This window comes from Globicephala melas, chromosome 7, assembly GCF_963455315.2.
Source record: "Globicephala melas chromosome 7, mGloMel1.2, whole genome shotgun sequence".
Classification (NCBI taxonomy): Eukaryota; Metazoa; Chordata; class Mammalia; order Artiodactyla; family Delphinidae; genus Globicephala; species Globicephala melas.
This window is the reverse complement of record NC_083320.1, coordinates 98,475,805-98,495,393: the sequence shown is the minus strand read 5'-3', so window position 1 is coordinate 98,495,393 and position 19,589 is coordinate 98,475,805. Positions and strand designations below refer to the sequence as shown.

The 19,589-nt window shown below is 35.2% G+C and overlaps 1 protein-coding gene across 1 annotated transcript in view; it reads right to left on the bottom strand.

The window, feature by feature from the left end:
- Positions 1–4,286: 4,286 nt before the first annotated feature.
- The window catches only part of ACTR3 (actin related protein 3), a 58,370-nt gene continuing 43,067 nt past the window's right edge, over positions 4,287–19,589 (bottom strand). Inside the window, exons 9-12 of the mRNA XM_030843830.3 lie at positions 11,795–11,887; positions 11,463–11,588; positions 7,938–8,021; positions 4,287–6,050 (exon numbers count right to left, since the gene is read on the bottom strand). Coding sequence (XP_030699690.1) covers positions 5,955–6,050; positions 7,938–8,021; positions 11,463–11,588; positions 11,795–11,887 — 399 coding nt within the window. The 3' untranslated portion in view covers positions 4,287–5,954. The remainder of the gene's footprint in view (positions 6,051–7,937; positions 8,022–11,462; positions 11,589–11,794; positions 11,888–19,589) is intronic.

Genomic DNA, 19,589 nt, shown 5'->3' with positions numbered 1-19,589 from the left:
AATTGTGTGCGTGTGTGATCTCAACCTTAAAGGCATCAATTTTCAAGTCTCTCAATGTCTGAGGGTGGCAAACATCTTCCCATCTTACGCCCCACTCTTCAAACCTGTCCACATTCACAACATGCTGACCCTCCCCAACTACTAACTGTCACACAGGCCATTGCTTCCATAACCAAAACATCTTCCCCACCTATTCTCCATCTACCAAAATCTTATCCTTCTTTCAAGGTCTCAGGAAAGACCAGTAGTATTTCAGTAGAAACTGCCCCGTGAAGTACTTCCATCATCTCATGACTGTACATGACATCCCAGCTAAGCATTATGGCACCAAAACACATGTCTCCGATTTTCTTATTGCCCAACCCTCTAAACAGTGGATTCTTAAGCATTTGCTTGGGAAAGATACCATGTACGTCCAATAGGAGAAAGAATGTATGGTGCTAATTCCAGTATCAACTTTCTAATAAACCTCCAAGAGATTAACAATCTACCACAACACTGACTCTTATTCATTGAAAATGGAGGCAATTTTGAAGTCATCACCTCTAAATTAATTGGTTTAAAATGGGATTTGGACAAAAGAATCAAAATTGATCAATAAAAAACCAGAGCTAGGAATCAGTAGTGTTTCTACCGTTGACATTGAATGTTACAAAACATTTCATTCAGGGCATTTCAATTAGCCTTGTACAATGCTATGATTTAGAGACACTGGCCATTTATTTACACCATGGAGATTTCAAAATGATCAAAGACCTAGTTAAGGAATTATTGAAGACCTACTTCAGAAGATTTACGATCACTTAAATAATTCCCCACTGTTTTATGTAAAATGTCACTGTTTTATTTTTAAGGCAAAAATTTAGCCTTAGTTTTATGATATAGATAATTTTAAAGGAAAAAAGTTGTATACTCAAGTAATTCAAAGTTTTAATTTCAAAGTGAAAAATGGATTTTATTCACTCATCTATCGAACACATTTACCTAACCACTACAATGTGCCAGGAAATATGTAAGGCACTAAAAATATCAAATGAATAAGACAGACCCTACTGTGCAATTACTTTGACTATTATTGGGTAACATCAAAAATAAAGAATTTCAGGCGCACACAAAATAATAATTTTAAACCGTAGCCACACTTTATAACTTTCACCTTTACCTAGCTGAGTTATTTTTTCCTAAAAACCAGTACTACCACCACCACCATCTTTATGAAAAGAAATTCTAAGCTAGGATGATGTCTCCTAAAACTCTGGGCAAAATATTCCTCATTCCTCTGAGAGCATCCTTACTAATGCATTAGCGTCTAAGCTCAGGACATAACGTTTTATTCATCTTCATGCAGTGCTTGAACCATAGTATGTAGTCAAGAAACGCCTCTGGGATTAGAAGCCCCAGACTTGATGCACTATATAGGTAGTATAAATGAGTTGTAGTGTTTGAATAAAACTGAAACTATTTTGACTCAGCATCTCAGTTTTAATGTAATATATAAAAGTCACCAAAAGTGAAGAAACACTGGAAAACAGTAAAGAATAATTATTTGCTAAATCAAAATGACAGAAAAATACCTTTCTTCTTCTTAATTCTTAATTTCCTTATTTTCTTCTTTCAGGGTTTTTTTCCCCCCAAGTTGCCATTTTTTTCTAAATCATTCATTGTATTTTTCTTTTTTTTTCTGTTCCTGTGACCACTGGAGCAATGTTAATGCAATTCTGAATTCCAGTAGGTGTTATTTCAACTCCAGGTCCCAAATGCATCAATTAAACTGGGTTATAGCATGGAGAATACCAAAGACAACCACATATTTTAACTTGTTTTTGTTAAGATTTTATCAGGACCAAGCAGGTTATAACGAAAGTTCCGGTATGCTGAAAAACAAATTATGTGGAAGAGGCATGAACATGTTACAGTATTAAGGAGTTATTAACAATGAGTAACCGAAATCCTTTTCCACTGAAGTCTAAAAACTTTCCATACTCACAGGGCTTCCCTGGTGGCGCGGTGGTTGAGAGTCCGCCTGCCGATGCAGGGGACGCGCGTTCGTGCCCGGTCCGGGAGGATCCCGCGTGCCGCGGAGCGGCTGGGCTCATGAGCCATGGCCGCTGAGCCTGCGCTTATGGAGCCTGTGCTCCGCAACGGGAGAGGCCACAACAGTGAGAGGCCCGCGTACCACAAAAAAAAAAAAAAACAAAAAAAAAACTTTTCATACTCACAAGCAGAATCTAGACATTCTTGCTTAAGGTCAATTTAGGTGTGGTATGGACCTAATTACAAAAATAAAGTACTTATTTTCAGAACTTGCTGTGAAAGTTCTTTATAATTTCTCGCTAACAACTCTGTCCTTGGTCAACTATACAGACTAAGTGGTATTACACAGAAATATCTTCTAAAACACAGGATTCCAATATGAATGGGAGAATGTTTCACCCCTAGAGTTTGCACATCTTTTGGTTTGTAAGTATGTTAGCTAATATATTTAGTGCCCATTTAACCTAAGCTGGGATTCTGGGTGCTAACAGTTAAAAGATGAGACTGCATAGGGCTATCCAAGGTACTCGTCTATTGATGATGAATTACAAAACAACAGGGAGTACAGGGTCACAGGAGTCAGAGCTGGGCTGGCAAGAAAATCAGAATACACTGGACTTTATTACTGACAGATCAGTCCAGCATTTAAAGAAACAACAGCACTCTCTACAATGATACAAATAAGCTTTTTACATGACAAATAATTTCCTCAATATTGTTACAAGTACTCTGGTACCGCCTTTAGGGTTATCTGAAAGAATAAAGTTTCTATTTATATAGATATATTCTCTAGGACTTCTCTAGAAATTAAGGAAAGAATAAAGAACATAATAGCCTATTATCCCTATAGTTCATTTTATTATTTCTGAAGATATTTCTAGAAACTGCAGGAACAATTTATTTCCATCTGTTAAAGTAGCTTTGAAAACAAACCAAAGAATTGTATTGAGGGACCCGAATGAAGAGGGCGATAACTGGCAGTCTACACCATTTACTAATGTTTAAGGGTGAAGCTGCACTCACTAAAGAGTAGGCATCAGGTTAGATAGCCACCATCTATTTTACTTCTGTCCATTAATATTTCCCAATTGATCAAAGCCCTGCCTATTAGAAAGGAGACCTTCGATGACATCTTTACTACCACACATGAATTAATTGAAAAGGCTAGGTTATATTCTCACAACTCATAAAAACTGCACTGTTAAATCCAGATAACACTACTACGTTTATATTATAAATTGAATTAAGGTCCAGAAAGTTCAAACAATATGTCCATGATTATACAAATATATTTTTCATGTTTTAACAATAACAACAAAAAAAGCTGGAGGAATTGTATTATCAATTTGTAGAACCAGAATAAAAATTTCCACCTCAGGCCCTCAGTCTAGTGTTCTTCCAATGTAGCACGCTCATGCAGTCTGACATCAAATCGGTGTTACAGATTTTAATTCACTTGGCCAACCTCTACACATATATAACCAAAGGTGCTATATATAAAGGAAATGATATATAATGACAGGAGAGATGTAAAGAAATAAATAGCACTGTTTCTATCATATTATACATCAGGAAACATACAGGAAAAGTTTAGAATCTTGTTTCCCCAAATAAAGCAAAATTTCTGACCTTCACATTTGCATATCAAATAGTTAAGAACATCTTTATTAAAGTATGCATGAGACTGTAATCTGCAGCTTTGTAAACATGTCTTTCAAGCTTGCTTATTTACTATTCAACCATCCTAGATGGAAAAGACGTTTATGACAATACTAATACTTTGTTGGGCCAGGAGGATGAATTCTTCAATGCTTATCAATTTAGTTCTGTATCAAAAGATCTTTGAGGGCTTCCCTGGTGGCGCAGTGGTTGAGAGTCCGACTGCCGATGCAGGGGACACGGGTTCGTGCCCCAGTCCGGGAAGATCCCACACGCCGCGGAGCGGCTAGGCCCGTGAGCCATGACCGCTGAGCCTGCACGTCCAGAGCCTGTGCTCCGCAACGAGAGAGGCCACAACAGTGAGAGGCCCGTGTACCGCAAAAAGAAAAAAAAAAAAGATCTTTGGAAAAACAAAGTGCAAAACAGCATATATAGTAAGCTCCTATTTGTGTTAAATAAGGGAGCTATAGTCATTTCTATATGCACAGAAAATTACAAGGACACGTAAGACATTCTAACAGTGTAATGATGAGAAAATGAGACAGGCTAGTGTAGGAAAGAAATCTACTTTCACTACGTACTCTTTGGTACTGTTTGAACAGTTTTTTTTTTTTTTTTTTACAACATTCATGAAATACTTTTTCAAGTAAAAGAAGACCTGTGACCCTGATACTATCACCACTACAAGACACACAGTATGTTCTTGACTCCCCCACTCAAAGGGTTAAGAGTCACATAAATGATTAATATAATTTTAAATGTCCAGATTCACTCTAAATAAAAACTAATGTTTACGCCCCAATTCTATCTTTATATTAAAAACAAACAACAAAAACAATTAAATTGTTCAACTTTTGGACAGAGGTATATATATTAACCCTGTGTGTTATTTTCACGGATAATGAAGTTCAAGTGTTCACTGGTATTACTGCTTAAGTTCTAAAATCCTATAAAACATCTCCCATTTTAGTCTTCTATAAATAACATAAAATTTCAAGTTCATAAGAAATTTTCTACCATATACATTATAGAGATTTCAATGAATCCTATCTCAACAGAAATAAAAAAGTATGTAAATATATAAACACAAAGTAGAATGACACTGCTTCTAAAAAAAAACAGAAAAGGTAATTCAGTTTTAATTTATTTTCATCACTTGTTCTTCATGATCCAGATATTTTAAAATGCAATGAAAATTAACTTTCCATGATATGTCAGGGACTGGCACTAAAAAAACTTTCAGACTGCAAATGAGTTATACAAATGAAAATATCAAATGGAGATCCAGTTATCAAAATGAAAGCACTCAACATATTAAAAGTTCACAATTATTTGTTTAGAGCACATAAAAAAGTCAGCTTGCTAACCAACTGTTGTGATTTTTCAAGAACTACTGCAGAGGTTTGAAGAAAATAGATTTATTAGTTAACTTATAAAGAGATTAAAAGAGCTTGAAACAAGTATTAAAAAGAAATTTGTGCCTTTATTAGAATGGTGTTAGGCTTTAAATATACCAATTTGGGTAATCAAATTATTCATTTTTTAATAAGAAATGACACTGCAGAACTGCAATACTGGTCCAACAGTCTTGTCTTTACTTTTCCTTTAAAGCGAGAAACAGAATGCAAGTAATCAGAAAGCACTAGCAGGCATCAGTTAATCCAAGATACTAGCTTCTTAGTTCCAAAAGCACTTGCAAAGAAAACCACTGGGGGGCATAGGGTACGGAAGCACTTCCTAATAACTGGAATCCCATGAGTGTGTGTGTATGCCAAGTCTCACAGGCTATTTTTTGTATTTATCCTTTACTTGGTCATTTTTTTCCCTCAAATACTAGTTTTTCTTTGACTTTTTTTCCTCAAAGTATAAAAAGTATGAAATATAAACAAGCTCTTGCATTGCACACTTCAGAGTGTACAATTCAAGCATTATAGAGCTATCTACATACCGATGAATCCCATCAAATCTTGGATAATTCAATAATATACAAAATAGCAGGGCACAGAAAGAACTAAAACCCACTTCTTTTTGTTACACGTTAAGATTCAAATATTCAATCTAAAGAAAAACACTTAATCATTTTGGCTCTCCTCTACATTCGCATGTTGATATACTTATTAAAATATTCCTGTATAATTATGTTTGGTCTTATTATTTCAAGTCAGGTTTACAACCTCAAAACCAGCCATCCAGACAAAACAGGTAATCAGAAAGATTATTTCTTCCCCACCTCCCTAACCCCAATAACTATGAAGCCAATTTTACGACATGACTCCAAACACTGGATTGTGACGACAAATGCTAGGTCCAATTTCTTCATAATCCTTTTTGGTGTGGCATACTTGGTAGAACTCAGGCTGCAAATAAAAGCATATATTTTTGTAAAGGTCAAAAATTTACCACTTTTCCACATGCTTTAAAATAGATTTGTTAAATCTAAAATGTTTATTATTAGTCCATTCATGGTACTTGAACAAAGCTTAGAAATTCTAGCAACCATGACTCAAAATCAGCTTTAAGTCTATAACCAAAACTGAAAAGGAGCATTTAACTCGAGTCCCTCCATCCCCCTCCTCAACACCTGTTTCTCCTGGGATTTTGAAATTCTGAGGAATGGAAGGTTGAATCTCAAATGCTCAGACCATTCTGTTGAGGCTTTCCCACATTGTACAGTGAATCAAGAAAAGCAGCAGCATTAATCTAAATTACAGATAAACTACTCCTAGTCATGCTACAAAAACTTCTAGATTAACCTGTTTTCCTCACTCACGGTCTGGTATGGACAGACTGTTCCATGCTCTGTTATCTCATTTCTCAAAGGGCAAAGTTTTTTTTCTTTTTATATCTTTATTGGAGTATAACTGATTTACAATGTTGTGTTAGTTGCTGCTGTATAACAAAGTGAATCAGCTATACATATACATATATCCCCATATCCCCTTCCTCTTGAGCCTCCCTCCCACCCTCCCTATCCCATCACTCTAGGTGGTCACAAAGCATTGAACTGCTCCCTGTGCTATGCAGCAGCTTCGCACTAGCTATCTATTTTACATTTGGGAGTGTGTATGTCAATGCTACTCTCTCACTTCATCCCACCTTCCCCTTCCCCCTCTGTGTCCTCAAGTCTCTTCTCTACTTTTGCATCTTTATTCCTGCTTTGCCACTAGGTTCATCAGTACCATCTTTTTTATATTCCATATATGTGCGTTAGCATCTGGTATTTGTTTTTCTATTTTCTGACTTATTTTGCTCTGTATGACAGACTCTAGGTCCATCCACCTCATTACAAATAACTCAGTTTTGTTCCTTTTTGTGGCTGAGTAATATTCCATGGTATATATGTGCCACATCTTCTTTATCCACTCATCTTTCAGTGGACATTTAGGTTGCTTCCATGACCTGGCTATTGTAAATAGTGCTGCAATGAACACTGTGGTACATGTGTCCTTTTGAATTATGGTTTTCTCAGGGTATATGCCCAGTAGTGGGATTGCTGGGTCACATGGTAGTTCTATTTTTAGTTTTTTAAGGAACCTCCATACTGTTCTCCATAGTGGCTGTATCAATTTACATTCCCACCAACAGTGCAGGAGGGTTCTCAAAGGGCAAAATTACACACTCAACTAGCTTATACGGCACAACTGAAGACAATTCAAATTAAGGAAGAAAATAACTTTTACCTCTTATTTTTAAATGGTTTTCAATCCAAGGTTGTATAGTTTTCAATAATTCAGATAAAAGTTCTTACATTTTGTTTAATACTCTGTGTACTACAGGATAAAGCACCATTATTTAGTAGGCTAACAATGTTAAAATATCTTTTAAAGGGGTTTTAAGATGTTTTGGTTTGGGGAGAGGGATCTTAGTAATTCCCTTTATTCAGTTTAGAACATCATACTTCCTGTGTGATGAAACGTAACTCTTAATGCTTTTAAATATTTGCACAGAAAAAACAATGACCTTCTGATATCTGTATTACCACAGGGTTAAAAAATTTTTCCCTACAGATAAATTTTAAAACTTTAAAGGCTCACTCTAAAAAAACAAACAAACAAAAAGAAAATAAATCCAAATGAATTCCACTTTTTAAAATACTGTGTACATTTCTATTCAATCACTTCCCTGAACAATATTATATAAAAATTTAAGAAATTCCTCTTGTTCTTTTAAATTGTGTAAGTACTGATAAATTCTTTTATCTTAAAAAAAAAATCAAATTTTAAAGTAAGCTTCATCTCACTTACTGTGGAAGCCAGCATGGATCCTCCAAACCAAACTGCATATCGCTGCATGTGGTGTGTAATGACTTGTACATCAATAGGTTTTGGCTATAAGAGACATAGTAAGATCAGTTCAATGGTAAATTCATACAACAATTTCTGTATCATTTAACCTTAGATGTACATACTCAAAAATAAGTAAATAAAACTTTAAAAGATGCAGGGGGAGGGGTACACATGGCAAAACAGAATACAACAAAAACAAATTAAGCTAATTTTATTATTTTTCTAAAAACATAACCACACTGCAGTGAGGGAAAGGAACTAACCCAGGTAACCTGTGAACACAGTATTATGGCTATGTCCTCAGGCTTAAGATAAAAACTAAGGAACCACTGAACTCCAGTTAGCGGGTCTATTTCTCACAGTGGTATGGATTAATAATTCTGAAACTACGATATATGTATTCCAGGATTGAGCACAAACAAATGTATTATAGAAAACAGAAGCCAGGTTTCTCACTGTCTGGGAAGAACATTACAAATATAGGAAGGTAGAAGGCTAGAATGAACCTTATGGTGTTCTGGAACTTGCATTATCAGTATGAATCCATAGTTTTTAATTTATATAAATAGAGCCAACTAGATATAGATGGATACTCACACGTATCCTAGCTCTGACTGCCAAAAAGGCCTAGAAGCAGTGACCCCTCAGTAGCAATGAATATACCTAGTGTCCAATTCTTGGTGGTTGTTTTTTTTTTAATTGAAGTATAGTTGATTTACAATATTGTGTTAGTTTCAGGTGTACAGCAAAGTGATTCATATATATTTTTTCAGATTATTTTACATCAGAGGTTATTATAAGATATTGAATATAGTTCCCCATGCTATACAGTAAATCTTTTTGCTTAGCTATTTTATGTATAGCATAAAACTTTGTTTCTTAATAGCATTCTCCACTAAAAGGAACAAGGGTGCATTGAAACAAAATGGCTGATTACAAGACTGGAGAAGAGAAAGTACAAGATGAACCTGCAATATGTTGCTGTTCCAGAAAATAAGGAAGTACCTGAAGAATACTGGGGCCACAACAAAAGGAATAAAAACCACCTCTGAATGATTCCTACTGGCCAAATCTGAGAAAATTTGAGCATCAAAATTAATAATAGTATAATGATATGTTGATATTATATCACACTGATATTAATGATACAGCGTATAGAATAACTGAGAAATCAGGAGTTCATAGATATAACTTAATGAATGAATGAACGAGGTGGAAGGAAATACTCTTCCTTCCAGTAAAGTGAGACTATAAAACATAGAAGAAATGACAGAATTTGCAAAATACCATTTGGCCGCTACCACAGTAATAACTATTTTAGGAAAGAAAAATGGATATTAAAACCAGTGGGTGAGAGTTGGATGAAAATCAGGATAGTTACATAGTCTGAAAGTATCTCCCCATAAGATTCTTATTAAATATAAAGGAAAAAATAACTTTATAATAGAGGAACCGGACAGACACTTAACCAGGTGATCAAAGTTAGCATATGGGACAAATCATATCATGTGTCTAGTGATACAATGCACTAAAAAGAATACAACATCACTTCTGCGGTATTACTGCCAAAAATGCAAAGTCTGAACCTAATCATTAACAAAACATCAGACAACCCCAAACTGAGATAGATTCTGCAAAATAAGTTGCTTGTACTCTTCAAAAATATTAAGGTTATAAAAGATAAAAAACACGAGTACTTTTTCCAGATTAAAGGGAAATGATACCTAATTCAAACATGTGATCCTGGATTGAATCTTAGACCAGGAAAAAATAAAATAAATGTATTTTTTTCCTTTTTCTATAAAGAACAATAATAGGAGAAATTTGAATCAGGTCTATAACTAGATAAAATATTGTGTATCAAGGTTAATTTTGTTGATAACTGTAATGGTCTATTTTTAGGAAATACACAATAGAATATTTAGGGGTAATGGGCCATCATATCTGCAATTCATTCTCAAATAGTTCAGAAAAAGGTATATGTGTGTATTTGCATATAGACATATATTTATAAAAACAGAATAATAAAACTAGTATAAAATGCTAAAATTTGGGGAATCTAGGAGAACAACGTATAGGAATCTTCTACTAGATTTTGCCAAGTTTTTTAAAGCATGAAATTATGTCAAAATAAAAAATTTTAAAACTTAAATGTCATAAAAAGATCTGGCTTTTTTTGTTTAAAAAAAAGCTGTTTGGCTGCCATTTAAAATTGGATTGACAAGAAATAAAGCCAGATTTAAATACAAATACATAAAGATGTTATGAAGATCTATAAAAATGACTACTGAGTAAAATAAAAGGGAAGGAGGCAGAGTACTCTAGTATACAGGTTTTTCCTGCCTCTCCCATTGCAGAGCACAGGCTCCGGATGTGCAGGCTCAGCGGCCATGGCTCACGGGCCCAGCTGCTCCACGGCATGTGGGATCCTCCCGGACCGGGGCATGAACCCGTGTCCCCTGCAACGGCAGGCGGACTCTCAACCACTGCGCCACCAGGGAAGCCCTCTCATTTCTTATTTAGAAATATACAGGCTTAAAAATATTTTAAACATTTTTACTTTACTGAAATATTGTTTTCAAAAACAGCATTTCTTTTGTCATTTCATGTATCTGTAATGAGTCATTACAAACTAAACAAGTACTTTTTACTGTACTCCAAGGGATAAGTTTTAGATAATCAAAATTTAGGGGCTGAAAACAGTCAGCTGTCATGCAGTTTCTCAACAAGCAGCAATACAAGAGTGTTGTAGTTTACGTTTAAGTAATTTTGAGTGACTGCGGTAGTCTCAGATGAAGCCCTCATTCTTGGTAGTTTTCCAAGTTGAATAAAATGTGTTTTACTTAGCAACATGCCCTCTGAATCAATGTTTTCCTTCAATATCCCACATTTAACGAAAATGAAACAAAATTTACTGAAATTCTGTCTTATAAATACATACAGCAGTCATCTGAGAATTTAAGGCTAATTCTGACCTTTTGCCAGCAAGCCCAAAATTACAGGACACGTAACAGAAAGGTTGTTTTGCTGAACCACCAATTTGATTTCACACTAATGAGGCTGTATGGGAGAGGCTAGAGTCTGTGAAAGCAGGCTTGACCACACAACCGCCTCTCTCTCTCAACTCTGCTTTGCTGTCCTGCTGTAAAAGGTATTTAAAATTTTGTGGACCCATAAAGAATATTATTGCTGGAATATGCAAGGAATCTACTATATATAAATTATCTGTTTGAGACAGATATCAAAAAAATCTCTCTCGTGGCTATAACCAAGAATATTTTCCAGAAATGTAGGTAATATCCTAGAGGAATGGAATGACCGAGAATATCATGAATATGAATCTATAAAATTAACCACTTGCCATTAGAATACCTCAGGTTCCTCTTATCTTTCTAAATAAAAGAAAGTTGGCAGACATTTTGCATTCCCAATATAATAATCAAGGCACCCTCAACCCTCCCACCAATAACTGAGAAAACCAACCTTCAATCTACCACCACTCAATTCCTCACTTAATTTCAGCCTGGCATCTACAGTTCTTTTCAAATCTCTTTGCAAGCGACGTCCGAAGTCCCTGAACATGGTTGAACCTCCAGAGAGGACAATATTCTGTATTAGTGGACAAAATAAATAAATAAATACAACTTTTATGTAAGAGAAAGAAGAAAAAATTTTAAAGATACAAGAAACGGTACTAAAATCCTATTATACCCCTTTGAAGAGAGGTGTTTTAAAATTTACATTCACCAAGAGAGAAAACAAAGAAGTTTTTAAAAAGTATGACCTAGAATAACAATTTTGCTGTAAATACTGACCTTGTAGAGAGGACGTCTGACATCAATAGGACAATTCTGAATTACTTCATCTACAACTTCTGAGATAGGCTGAGTAAAGTCTGGATTAGCAAACTGAAAAGTAAATTGGACATATGACAGAGATTAGACCACTACTGACTTAAATATCACAATAAAAAATTAAGAAAGCTTTCAGTTCAAAAATAAAAGGACTTCTAAAAACCATAAATTCTGGTCTCTGATTCAAATTAAAGACACTGAAATCAGAGATTTCAGAAGAAATCAAATTAAAATAATGATCATATATACCATTTCATAACCACCAGAATAGCAAACATGTAAAGCCAAACATACTATGAGCTGGCAAAAATCTGTGCAACACTTTACAATGCTAATGAGAATATACATTGATATAAACACTCTGGAGAACAATTTGGCAACATCTAATAAAATTTAAAATGTACCACTACTAACTCCACTTCTTATAACAAACCCCAAAGAAACTCCCACACATGTGCTATTACATAAAGGCATAAAATTATAGCAGCTTTGCTTCTAAGAGTAAAAACAACCCAGAAGTCCACCAGCAGGGTATGATATAAATAAAATGCTGTGCCATCAATCCTCATTATTCATGGATTTGGTTATCTGCAAATTTGCCTACTCGCTGAAGTTATTTGTAACCCTGAAATCTGTATCTGCGGTGCTTTCACATGCACATGCGCATGTGCAGAGCTGCGAAAACTGGAGCTGACATTCACATTCACAGCTCAGGTGGAACCAGGCAACGCTCTGCCTTCTTGTTTCAGCTTTTATACTACAAGTAAGTCTCCTTTTCATGATCTCTTAGTGCCACAGTTTTCCCATTTTTGTCGGTGATTTTGCTGTTTAAAAATGACCCCCAAGGATAGTGTGAAGTACTGTCTGCTGCTCCTAAAGCACAAGAAGGCCGTGATGTGCCTTATGGAGAAAATACAGTGTTAGATAAGTTTCATTTAGGCACGAATTATATAGTGCTGTTGACCCTGAGCTCAATGTTAATAAATCAATAATATCTATTTTAAAATGTGTCTTTAAACAGAAACACACATAAAACAAGGTTACGTGTTTCAGTGACAAAAATGTTGTAGTCTGAGCCTCACAGGACCCTAACTCTGCATTTCCCTTAGGAGCAGTGGCTCAGTATTCACTAATTCAGTGTTTACAGCAACTTTATATAACATCTACTGTGAATAACAAGAATGAACTGTATTATTCACAGGATGATATACTCATAGTCAAAATAAACAATTTCCAAATAGTGACACACATTTTTTTAAACTTGAATGATTCCATATATGCAAATTTTTTAAAATATATTTTTCTTATGGATACATGTACATTTAAAAACACAGACTGGAAACACACTAAATTCATGACTGTGATTACCTCAGGAGGAAGAAAGGATGAAAAGGAAGTAGAGAAAGGAAAGGGTCTGAGGAAGGTATTCTTTCTGTAGTTAATTTCACTTAAAAAAATATATGAAAAATGTTAAAATATTAGTTATGTGTTTATTTGGGGTGGTTAAGTACATGTGCGTTATACAATACACTTTTCAGAATATTTTTTTTAACAGACTGATTAGATGGGTAGGCTTGAGATGGAAAGTTGTTTGACAATTTAAACTATTACAGAAATGGAATGAGGTTAAAGATAATAAATAATTTTAAATTTAATTTTTATATATAACAAAGAGGTCTGATACAAGGAGAAACAATATTAGGGAAAGCTTCCTTTTTACCCATCATTTATTTTTATATGCATGCCTATAGCCCTCCTACATCAGGCTGTATATTTCCTGAGAGGAACCACAAAAAAGAAAAACATAAAGAAGTTTTCAAATGCTGGATCTCAGAATTTAACTTGTATTCCGAAACAAAGATCTCATTTTACCAAAATTTTTCAAAAATATGTGTAAGTTGCCATGTCGTTAAAATTGGAAAGGAAATGCTAGAAGGGATTTTTCCTAGATTAAAATAAAAGGTCAGAATCTAGCTCTAATTTGTCAAAAATAAATAGGTGTACTTTATTAAAATGAACACAATTTAAAATATTGTCTAGAAAATGAGCTGCCAACAACCTCTCTTGGCCTCTCATTTTTAGAATTAGGTTGTCTTAATGGGAGAGACAACATTCCTTTGTTCATTAAACTGATTCCATAACTTGACTGATAATTATCAGGCATGTGTCAGGTTTTTACAATTTTTTAAATTAGTTTTAAGTTATTTAGAGGGTGGGCACGCAATGGAGAGATTTAATGTTACCTGAGTAATGAAGCATAATGACAGAAAATATTTTAATTTACATAAAGTAAAATACCACTAACAAAGGTTCTACTGACCTCTACTACCACAGTAAGAGAAAAGAAACTGGCAGTCAAAATCTGATTTTCTGAAACATGCTGATGAGTGTTAAGAAACCCTAACAGGGATATACAGTGGGTATAAAAATGTGGCTCATACTGAGTCTCAAGAACCCAACCTACAGATTAGGGAATGTTTTATCTGTCAGAGGTGGTCTGTATTGTACTCTGTGGAAAAATGGGAAAATATAGCTCAACTTGGCTGCCTTCCTATGCCATTTATAGGCAAGCTCAGGTTACAGGCAGGGACTGGCTTAGCTGATGGTTAACTGGAATGAGCAGAACTGGAATCCTGAAAATGTTATCTTATCAACTTGTTGATATAAAACTTTCAAATTCTCTTTGTGGTTCTTTGTTAGCCATTTCTTCAGTATTTACCTAAAACAATAATGTATACACACACACATGCACATGAGATTAACCTTCCTGTAATTATTTTTCTACCTTTAAGACAGTTTGTCTGCTATACCATGAGCTAGCAAAAGGCAGGGATAGGGTCATTCATTCCTGTGCTATGTACCTGTATGTCCTCCTCACAGTAATTTTTAATCAGGAATATACAAAAGAAAATATTTATAAACCTTTAAGTATTCACATACCCTGGGATCTACCCACAGAATTCCTGATTTAGGAAGAAATGGAGTCTGATTTGAAAATATCCTTTGAAAAAGCTCACAGACTACTGTGCTGCAGAACCCCAGGTGAGAACAAGTAGAATAATATACAGTAGAGAAGCAAGCAATGAATATTTCTTAAATAAATTTAGGAAAAAAGAATAAATTAACAATAAAGTGTTGGAGATTTATTCGATACTTTAATACTAATAGGCTCAACTTAGGGTCCCTATTAATATCTATAGGACTTTTCTTTCACTTGCAGCAAAAGGATTAGTCCTGCTTAACTGCTCCTTGATCAGGTCTTAGTATTACTGCAAGTAGCTATCAAGGAAGAAATACCTTTCTTCTCTTCTGAAAAATTTATAGGGAATGTACCCAACTAAAGCACAGCAGCCCAAAGAGGTTTGTCAAAAAAATTTTAATTTCCTTTTTAAAAAAAAAATGAAGTGCTAAACCCATTCCTTCTAAAAACAGTTCTTTCTACTATTTATGATAAATTTAGCAGTTCAATAATAAATATCCCCTTATTCTTTCACACATTTTATCTTCAGTGTTCAATCAAGCTCAAATGCCCACACTTTCATCTAACCAAAACAAAACAAAACCAAAAACTGAGCAAATCCTTCAAATGACAGAAATATCTAAAATTACAGAAGAATCTTAAAATTAACTTGGGAAGTGACACAGTTCATACGATACAAAAAACAGGTCTGTTCTTGGAAAACGTGGTGAACTGAACACACACATATCTAATCTTGCTCTTTCTCTATTAAAAGCACCAATATAGAGAATTTTTTAAGGCATAATCCCCAAAGTATGGAGAGAACAGAACAGGAAGAAACAGCAACAATATTTGGTAAAACAGAATCTGAAAAGCAGATGGATAAGACCATGCACTCCCCCTAAAACACTTAATAAGTCATCAGTAGGAAAAGCCACGAATCAAGCTGTATCACAAATCCCCCAAAGAACTAGCTGTACCTGCCAGAGCTGAAATTAAGTTAGAAGGAGGGCAGGGAGGAAGGCTGGCAGAAAGCCTCTCTGAGGAGCAGTTAAAGCCCCAGATCCCCTCCAAAGAAGTCTATCAAATGCCTCCTCATCATCCAAGGAGAAAACTGGTTAGCCTATACTCTCAATGGAATAAAGCAGAGTGACAGGACTCTACACACAACTGAAAGGAATGAAAGCAGCAGGATTTTAAGTGAAGGTATTCATGCAGCCTACTGCTAACACATAAATACCAACCCTCTTCCTCAGTTTGGCTGCCAACCTTTACTCTCTAGGCAGGAGTCTCCTCTGGGAACTGGATTACCCGAAATGATCTGAAGAAACACACATAGGGCTATCCTCCAAAGAAAAAGCCATAGTCAACAAGTCCTACTCACAAAGCTTAGATTTCCAACAGGCTGAGCATCCCCCTCCTAAATGAGTGATCCCCTGGAGTCTCTAGCATGTAAAATATAGGTACCAAAAACAAAGAGAAAGGCAACTTGGAAGAAAGCAGAAAGAAGAAAACTTAAAAAAAAAAAAAAACAACCTCTGACTAGTATCCTCAGAGAGTCAAAAGATATGCAACCATGAAACAAGTACACGGTAGCATAAAAAAGGAGTATCAAAAGCAGAGGTAGGGGAAGTTCTTGAAAATTAAGTATGTTACCAGAAATAAAAAATTCAATAGAGGGTTCAGAAGGCAAAGTTGGAGAAATCATCTAGAGATCAGAACAAAAGCGCAAAGAGAAGAGAAAAATATCACAGCAGAATGCTAAGGAACAAAGCAAAGATCTACAAGAAAAGGTCCTATACAAGGTTTAGAAATCAGAGCAGTTTCTCACTTCAAGTTATAATGAAAGCAACCAAGCAGTAGCTTCAAAATGCTGAAGGAAAATAATTTCCAATCTAGAATTCTACACCCAAACTACCAAACAAGTGTGAAGATAAAACGAATACATTTTCAGACATGCAAGGTCTTAAAGTTTTCACTTCCCATGTACCCTTTTTATCAGGGACTCTACTGGCAGATGATCCCCACCAAAGTAAAGAAGTAGACAGTAAGAAAGGGAAAGACACAGGACAGAGGAAAGAGGGATCTAACTCTAACACAAGAGAGAGGCAAAGGGAATCCCCAGAATGATGGTGAACTCTCTATCAGGTGCAGAAGGAAACAAGTTCGGATTGGGACATATCAGATGCTCTGGAAAATTAAACTGATGAAAAAACCCTATGCATCTGAGTATGCTGAAAAGACAGATTCAAAGTGAATTAATGACAATTATTTTAAAACTAAGTAGACAACTTATTAATGACTCTGTGGGAAAACAAAATACTAGACAGGAAAATATTTCATGGTAAACTACATGGCTCACATCTAAATAAAATTTGTGTTCACCAACATATAAGCACTGGATTTTTACCTAACTGAAGTTACAATCTAACTATTGGGACAAAAGATTATGAAAAGGTACTGTTTGTGGTGGAGACAAAGGGAGAAAAGAAAAGGCAATCCTCCTCTTCCATAGCTAGCTAGAAGTTGACAGAAAAATATCTAAAACTGAAAAAACTTGAAGTTGCAATATAACCAAAGCTATTTGCAGCTATGGATGCAATCACCAGAAGAATCAACTGATAAGAGTATACCTCTAGAAGAAAAATGGGGAAATATATACAGGGCACTCCTACTTTTTGCTAGAATTTAAACAACTAGGACTTTAAAACAATGTGCATATACATAACTAATTTTTTTTTAACTTTAAGAAAGAGAAAAGAAAACAGATTTCTCACAGAAGAAATTTCAAAGAGAAAAAAGCTATGGAGACGAAAAGATGTTTCAAAGTTTTAAAAAACAATGAAGAAAACTTCGTATATCAAACAATAAAGATTACTTAAATTAATAAAAAAAAATTATATATGAAACCTTAAACAGCAAGATATATTTTCACCCAGACAACTATCCCTTTTCTAAGCAATATGACACAACCAAAACACATTTTATTTACATATCTAATGTTTCAAGGTTTTTAAGACAGTCAAGATGTTAGCTAAAGATATCTGTAAAGAGTATTTCACTCAAAGCTTCTTCTTTTGAAACCCAGGGTATCTCCTATCTTCCATGCTATTATCTATCTTGTGGATCCCATTCAACTAAGACTCTGGTTCAGAATCTTCCATGATACTCTAATTCCTGTCCTCAACTTAGGGTTTTAACATCTCTCTCCAACATTTCAACTTCAAAACAACTGATGTTCCTTAACTCAAGTGATCTTAAATCCACTTCTACTTCAGCCACTCACATATACATGGCCCCACTGGAAAATCTGCCCTGATTTCCAGCTACATGTGGTTCTCTCTCTCCATCCTCTGGAATCCCCAATACAATGACAGAGGGAAAGTACAAGGAAACTTAAATGCTCAAGGATGAAAAAAGGAGATAAGGAAACAATAAAATAATCCAACCCTGTTTGGAAGACAGAAAAGGGACTTTACATCCTAAGTGTTTCCAGAGCACCCTGTAGCACCTTCAAAATTGCCAGAAATTGAAGGTATAAGAAACTACATAAGGAAAGAAATTATTATAGAGAACCAACAAGGGCCTACTATATAGCACAGGGAACTACTCAATATTTTGTAATAACCTATAAGGGAAAAGAATCTGAAAAAAGAATATATATATACATATATATATATAAATAACTGAATCACTGTGCTGTACACTTGAAACTAACACGATATTGTAAATCAACTATACTTCAATTAAAAAAAATACTAGGTGGAAAATAAAGAAAGAAATTGTTAAAATTCTCTACGTGGAATAGTGACACCCCCAGGTTCCTTTCCAGACCTCGTATAACCAGGTAGTTAACTACAATGTCCATGAATAAATGAAAGAAAGAATATACGAACAAACAAAATGACATAAATGAAGAAATGAGGCAAAAATTTAGGAAAAACTAAATTTTAAGAGAAAAAAAATCACATTACATTACTACCTCAAAAACAAACAACATTCACGGGTATGATATTATAAATACTGTCATACTATTGATTTAACATAACAGCCAATAACATGACAGACAGGCTAAGAGAAAAGAGGCTCTAGAAACAAAATCAACTAAAAGGAGGTTAGTAGATAAACTACTTACATTGATGTATCAAGAAACAGCAGTATAAGCACTGTATTTTGAAATCTGGAAGTAATTACCAAGAGTAATGGCTACGTAAGAGCTAGTGGCTGCTCTGCACATCACTGTCAGTGTTATCTGACTTTTAAAACCATGCGCACATATCCTTTTTAATTTAAAGAACTGCAAAGCAAATGTGCTGTCTAAAATCTGAAAACTCCTTTACACTTGTCTGACAACAGTGCCCTATCCTTCTGGCGCTCACTCCTTTGCTCCCCGTTTCCAACTATATGCCAATTCATCATGACCTCCAACCCTTGCCGGTATCCCTCACTATCTCTAAGTAATTCAGCCTTCCGGATTCCCTCTCTTCTCTGAGCTGCACCACTTTAACCTCTTGCCTTGGCAAAGCCCTTTGCTCCTTTCCCAATACTGCCTGGTGGGGTGGGGCAGGGGGCGGGGACGACACCATTCTATGACTACAAGCTCTGAGTATCTAATTTCAGTGGTGCCCCACGACTAATAATACAGTCACCTTCTCAATTCTCAAGAGTGATTCCAAGTCACTATTCTCTCCCAGCCCTCAACCTTCTGTCTGATCCCTTCTCCAACACAAGAGCTTGATTCCAGTTCATGAAAAATAATTAAAGCTATGAACTACGATGATAAACTTCTTCAGCTAT